At 34.6% G+C, this 7,500-nt stretch overlaps 1 protein-coding gene across 1 annotated transcript in view; it reads left to right on the forward strand.

Annotated features, from left to right (window-relative positions):
* Positions 1–4,210, forward strand: part of LOC309484900 (serine/threonine-protein kinase H2) — a gene marked incomplete at both ends in the record, with an annotated part of 26,044 nt that extends 21,834 nt beyond the window's left edge. The window contains one exon of the mRNA XM_082151374.1: positions 3,893–4,210. Coding sequence (XP_082007500.1) covers positions 3,893–4,210 — 318 coding nt within the window. The remainder of the gene's footprint in view (positions 1–3,892) is intronic.
* Positions 4,211–7,500: the final 3,290 nt, after the last annotated feature.

Here is a 7,500-nt window from a genome sequence, read left to right on the forward strand (position 1 = left end):
AATACCACACAGATGATACTCACACTTATTAATGACTCTGGAGAACGCTACACAACAAAGTTTAAAAACAGCTTAAAAATGAGGACTGAACCTTTTTTTCATTAAAGCCTCATTGCAGAATTCATTTTTTTTTATCTGCGCCTCAAAGTGAATTCAAATGCTGTGCTTTGGTGTGTAATTAGAAACCAGTCGGCCATCCTTTATAGGTTAAACACATGCAGGCACGCAGCGCACGGACCCATGTTTCTGCGCAGATATATATTTAACCACATGAATACACAATCACTCTGCTGGACAGAATGATAGATTGAGCCACAGAACACCAGAGGTAGTTGTTCGGCTCTCGCCATGTTTTATTGATGTCAGATTTCTCTCTTTTCCTTGATGAAATTGTTGGATTGTACTTCAGTTGACACAGACCACAGCAAGACTAATGCACCTTAATGTTTTCTTGTAAAACTCATACACACTTTCTCTTTTTTTAAAATGTGTTTCTGTGTGTTTGAATAAAACTTGCTCTTTAAAATCCATTTGTCAGCAACAGACTTGCAATTGTCAATTTCATGGCTGATTAATTGTCATTACTGGATATGTGTGTGTGTGTGTGTGTGTGTGTGTGTGTGTGTGTGTGTGTGTGTGTGTGTGTGTGTGTGTGTGTGTGTGTGTGTGTGTGTGTGTGTGTGTGTGTGTGTGTGTGTGTGTGTGTGTGTGTGTGTGTGTGTGTGTCTGTGTGGTCCTGGTAATCCCTATATTATGGTGACAAAATGTCCCCAGAAGTGTAGCAATAGCAGTCATCTTTGACCTAAAGCTGTCACTGTCCGGGACAGTACCCGTTAAAAAGGTTATATGTACTAGCTACTAATATGTACACTTTTGGTACCAATATGTACCTTTGATGTACAAATATGCGCTCTTTATGTACAAAGGTGCACCATTTGAAAGGGTACCACCCCAGTGACAGCTTTTGTACCTTTTTTTTTCTGAGTGTGGGGACTTTTCTTTCTTTCTTTCTTTTGGTCCCCATGAGGAAAACAGGGGTCGGTTTCACAAAGATAGACTTTGACTATGGCTTAGATATAGTAGATAGTCAGACTTCAGATAGACATCTAAATCAGACCGTTGCACAAAGCACTTAAGACTATGACTATCTTAAATAGTACTACACTGCAATGCATTCTGGGTAAAATAAGACACTTTTCAAAACAAAAAACATGGCGGATCAGGTAAGCGCATTCAACTGCTCGGTGCAGTTTACCCCAGCGGAAAATATGTGTTTGTTGGAGGAGTATAACAGTTACAAGGACATTTTACTTGGGAGATTTAGCGGAGAATGTAGTAACAAGAAGAAATCTTTAAATTATGAGCCATTTTCCCTTTTCTTTTGGCTGTTTGTAATGTAACTGATTGTTACTGCTGGTTGCCAAGGTAACATAGCGTCTTAGACCTAAGTTAGCCTGGGGTTAAGGTGTCTAATTTTTTTGGTCTAAATTAAGTCAGTCTTTATTTTTGTGAAACAGTCTAACTTGACAATTATGAGCAAATTTTAGACTTGTCTAACACTATAGACCGGTCTAAAATAGCTTTGTGAAACCGGCCCCTGCTTATAAATCAAATTATGTTTTTTGAAAATGTAAAAATGCAGAAAGTCTTCTGTGATGGGTAGGTTTAGGGTTAGGGACTGGAATATATTATTCAGTATAACAATCATTATGAGTATGGAAATGGCTTCTCAAATACCAGAGATGGTTATTAACTCCTTCAAATTAGCGGTGAGTCACAGATCTATTCAAAACCGGTGACATTTATTGACTAATGTCTTCACATTCAGACTGCGACGAGGCGAAAATGGCAAGTTGTATATCTAATGCAGCTTAAGAGGCAGAAGCTTCGGTAGCACAGGTCAGACGCCGGCGGTCCGGTCTCCATTCAGGCAGAATCTGTGTGTGTGTGTGTGTGTGTGTGTGTGTGTGTGTGTGTGTGTGTGTGTGTGTGTGTGTGTGTGTGTGTGTGTGTGTGTGTGTGCGTGTGTGTGTGTGTGTGCGCGTGTACTCAGTGACATTTACAGCCGTAGATGTGCTGTGTTGGTTCTCAGATCTGTGATGATTTGATGCTGTTCTTGAACACAGACTGAATGCAAAACCAGCAATGAATGGTAAGTAGTGTTGGTTTTCATGCAGGGAAAGTGTGGGCTGGAGGGTTTGCTGGACTGAGCTACAAAGTTGAGTTACTGATTCAGAGATCAGTATAAGGATTCTGATAAATATATTTCATTACTTGGAGTCTTTTCGAGGCCATTGAATCACGCTCAGATCTGTAAAACATTCTCTCCAGACAATTGGTGTTAATCGAAAAATGTCCTTTTTTTATTTGAAGGGGTTATTTCGAGGAATAAAATATTCCTTGAGTCAAAAGATTATGAAAACATACTGTTACTTTCACAGCTCAAAACTTTCCTGGCTAGGTTTGTTTGTTTATGTAATATACACTACCGTTCAAAAGTTTGGGGTCAGTAAGATTTTTAATGTTTTTAAAAGAAGTATCTTCTGCTCACCAAGGCTGCATTTATTTGATAAAAAAAAACAAAAACAAAAAAAAAACAGTAATATTGTGAAATATTATGACAATTTAAAATGCCTGTTTTCTATTTTAATATATTTTAAACTGTAATTTATTCCTGTGATCAAAGCTGAATTCTCAGCATCATTACTCCAGTCTTCAGTGTCACATGATCCTTCAGAAATCATTCTAATATGCTGATTTGATGCTCAAGAAACATTCATTATGATTGTCAATGTTGAAAACAGTTTTTTCAAAATTCTTTGATGAATAGAAAGTATTGAAGTATGAAACAGCATTTATTTAAAATAGAATATTTTCTAACATTCTAAATGTCTTTACTGTAACTTTTGAATCCTTGATGAATAAAAGTATTGATTTATTTGATTTATTTCCCCCAAAAATAAAATTAAAATTCTTACTGACCCCAAACTTTTGAACGGTAGTGTTTAATGTTACAAAACCTTTAGATTTCAGATAAATGCTGTTCTTTTGAACTTTCTATTCATCATAGCATCATGAAATAAAAATATAAATAACTGTTTTCAACATTGATAATAATCATAAATGTTTCTTGAGCATCTAATCATCATATTAGAATGATTTCTGAAGGATCATGTGACACTGAAGACTGCAGTAATGATGCTGAAAATTCAGCTTTGATCACAGGAATAAATTACACTTTACTGTATATTCACACAGAAAACAGCTGTTTTAAATTGGAATAATATTTCACAATATTATGGTTTTTGTTTGATTTTTTAATCAAATAAATGCAGCATTGGTGAGCAGAAGATACTACTTTTAAAAACATAAAAAATCTTACTGACCCCAAACTTTTGAATGGTAGTGTATATACAGTATATCCATATACGTATATAGCGGATATAAAAATTCTGCACATCCCTGTTAAAACAGCTGTTTTGTTTGTTTTTTTAAGTAAAAAATGAAGCGAAGATAATATTATTAGTTCAGGGGTGTGCACACTTATGCAGTTAGGTTATTTCAATGGCATTACATATAGGTTGTAATTTTTACTTTTAAAGGAGCAAAAGTTCTGATATTATTTGTCTTTGTTTCATCTTTTTACAGAACCAGCTGCTTTAACAGGGGTGTTTTATATGCACTGCATATGTTTTTAAATAAACAATTTATTTAATTGTATTATTTTATTGACCTTAAGCTTTTACTTTATGGCACATTTCAATATATTATTATTTTTTTATTTTTTTAACATGCAAAATCATGTTATTGACCATATGACCTTCACAAATGACATTCACAAATCACAGCAACTATTTATTATACCGACAAACTCTCAATCTCTCTCTTTCAGCCATGGAAATCAGTCTCTACATTGGCCAAAAGCTTCATCGGTCACCTCCTGACCCTTGAGCCCGAGCACCGCATGACCGCTGAGGAAGCTCTCAAGCACCCGTGGCTGGTCAGCATGGCAGCCTGTTCCTCTAACAAGAACCTACACCGCTCCATATCCCGAAACCTCCAGCGGCGGGCGTCACGGGCCTCCTCTCGCTGCCCCAGCTCGGGCTCTACTCCTGGGTCACGGACATCGATGAGGTCTGGGTCACGGCCAGGCTCTGGGCCACAATTACAGCGACAGGTCACAGTGCCTGAAGATCGCTGCTTAGGATAGGGTCAAGTTTTGGACCCAGTGGACAGGATTTCTATGTGAGAGGCCCAAAGTGCTGTCACTCATTTCACATGTGAAAGAGGAAAAAAACTGCCTTTTTAATTCTGAAAATCGTCAATGAAATGACTATAATTGGACCTCCAGGAACAAAATTGAAGGATTAAAAATGTACATGATCCCTGAAAACTTGTAGATTAACTTTAATGCAGACTTTTTTTTCAAGGTATATCATCATGTATGCACCCCATACTAATATATTTATGATGCATTTGTGCTGATAGTCTCTTCAGCATTTCTGTGATCTCCTACTCATGATGAACAGCGAAGGAGTTTAAAGTCTCCTCTATAAAAAGAAAAGCACAGATCAGCACCTCTGCTCGCTTCTCCCACATTCATTCCTTCATTAATCAGATGAGGATGAGCTGATTATATAAACTCACTATTCTATTTTAAAATATACATTTTTCACCCCTGAAGAATCGCGCACCGGACTGAAATGCAACTGGAAAAGGGAGTGTAACCTCAAATGGTCGGATATGCAGATTTTCTGTCCTGCTTTTCTTCATATTACTGTCTTTACTCGGCAAAGAGTTCCCGCAGATTGATTGTGTGAAGAAATTAAGACTTTTATTCAGCAATGGATGCATTAAATTGATCAGAAATAATGATGCTGAAAATTCAGCTTTGCATCACAGGAATAAATTACATTTTAAAATATATTTAAATATAATACAGCTATTTTAAACTGTAATAATATTTCACATTATTGCTATTTTTACTGCATTTTTTAGCAAATAAACGCAGCCTTGGGGAGCATTAGAGACTTCTTTCAAAAACATTATAAAAATATTACCAACCCCGGCTTTTGAACAGCGCTGATTGAAAAAAGGGCACAGGCCATTTTGATTTAGAAAAGGATATTTTATCATCTAATGCAGTAGCATTCAGATATTTTATTTTTTTTATCTTGAGTGTCAAAACCTGTGGTCACTGTGAAGAACAAAGCAAATAATCTTGATAATGATGTGGAATCAGCCTGTTCAAACTGACATGTAAGAAGGTTATGTTTGCACTTTCTGTTCAAGGACTTTTGCTCTGTTGGTTCCATGTTTTAAGTGGTGTTTCATTCTGAAAGCACCAATCAGTGGAAATAATGTGGGTCAATGTTAAAAAGGAGAGAACTGTACAAAAACTCCCGCATACCTCAACACTTGCTATCTTCTGACATGAACAACTGTTTAAAAGTTGGCTAAAGTTAAACTTTTTAATGCTAAAAAAACAAGACAATATAGTCTGCAGACATTTTGACTTGATCTTTGACACATTAGGGAGTTTTCCCTCGCCACGTCACTGATGCGATGACGTCACTGTAAAAAGGCTATTATACTTCCTTTTTTTGCGTTATGAAGTAGCTTCATAGTGAAATATGGTAATGCCCTTGTAGAGAAAAAGAAAAATAGGTAGTGAGTGCCCTCTGTTGGACAAATATTCAATTGCATGGATTTTTATTTGATTTTTTACATTACATAAGTAGGAAAATGATGTCGAATATCGAATACATGCATCATTTTGCAATAATTCTGATATGTGATAAAATGCTGTTAGGACCAATATTTTCTTATGCTTATTACATTACTGAGAAACAAACAGATACATTTCCATTTCCTCACCATTAGATGTAATCGTCATTACATTTATTTTCCTCTACCCATTGTTTTTAATTAATTTTTGCATCTGTTTTCTTTTGCTCTGGTGGGAAATATTTAAACATCTTCAATATACGGCTTCATATAAAGCTGTTTTGTGCATTGGGCCGTTCTGCTCTCAGCTCAATATCTGTTAATGACGTGTGTGATGACTACTAAAACAATCCTGACCATTAAATAGAATTAGCAATAAAATAAGCATGCATGAAGACCGTGGCTGCTTCTGAATGCCTGTGCTTTATGAATGTAGGAATTCAGTCTGTCAATTAAACCATGAGGAAAAATGAAAAGAAGTTCTTGATGGTTTTCTGTCATTTTTACTTGCATGGCTCAATCATCATTCTAACTAAAACCCAGTGTGTAATTCATTATAAGTAATTAATTACTGTATTTTTATTTTATTTTATTTTATTTTATTAAAAGTAAGGGATTACTCTTAATTTTACTGAAATTAATACCAGTTACTTCTGATGTAATTGCATTAAATACTTTATTTACTACAATTCAATATAAAACAATTATAGATTTAATCCAAATTTAATGTCTAATGACAAAATGAATGTTTTAATGTAACCTCCCTTTAAATACTTTTGTCAGTTCAAGAATAATGTGATTATTGTTATATTTTTAAATAACATAATATTTAAAAATGTAACTTTATATTGTTTATTTGAAAGAATTAAAAGAGATGTTCATGTTTATCCTTGTATTGTTCAACCGCTCGAGGTTGATGGGATTTTTTAATTAGTATCTAATTACACCGTTGAAGATGTAATTAGTAGCTAGTAATTCGTTTTTTTTTAGAAGTACAAAGCTAAAGAAAGCATTTTCATTATTTGAAATAAAATGAAATGTTTTTAAAAACTTATTTCACTTTAGCTAGTTTCCAAGGCAATATTTCCTATTTTCATTTAGTTTAACTTGATGTAATAACATACAACTAAATCTGAAATCAGAATTAATAAAAACTATAGACATTTTAAAAAAAATATCAATAGGGCCTAATGATAATAACAAAAATGTCAAAAATACACATCAGAATTAATAACTACAATATAATATAAAAACATTGAAAATATTCATTAAAACTATAATAGTATCTCAATGACACTAAAACAACACTGGCTCCTAAGGCCTTATGGGATAGAATTTGGAGTATCTCATTTGAGTATTTTTCACTATTTTTTATATGTATTTCTTTATTTTATGTTAGAACTCAATGTTGGGTCAGCTGGGTCATGACCAGTTGAGAACCGCAGGCTTATAACAGATTAAAGGTCAAAGGTCGATGAATGAACAAAATGAATTGCTTATGTTGCTGAATTAGATAACAGCATCTGCTAAACGAATAACTGTAAAGGTCAAGCAAAATGTAAAAATGTAAAACTCCACCATATGGCGGCACCCACACTATAAACTACTTTAATGGTGCTTTTTTGCCATTTCTGGACAGTTCTTGTGCCCGTTCACTTCATTGAATGGAAGAAAACTCCATGAACAGTGAGCGAATAATGACATGTTGTTTATTTCTGGCCAACTGTATCCTTAAACTGTAATAAACTGTGAATTAAAATGAACATGACATTG

This window comes from Leuciscus leuciscus (genome assembly GCF_965113295.1).
Source record: "Leuciscus leuciscus genome assembly, chromosome: 21".
NCBI lineage: Eukaryota > Metazoa > Chordata > Actinopteri > Cypriniformes > Leuciscidae > Leuciscus > Leuciscus leuciscus.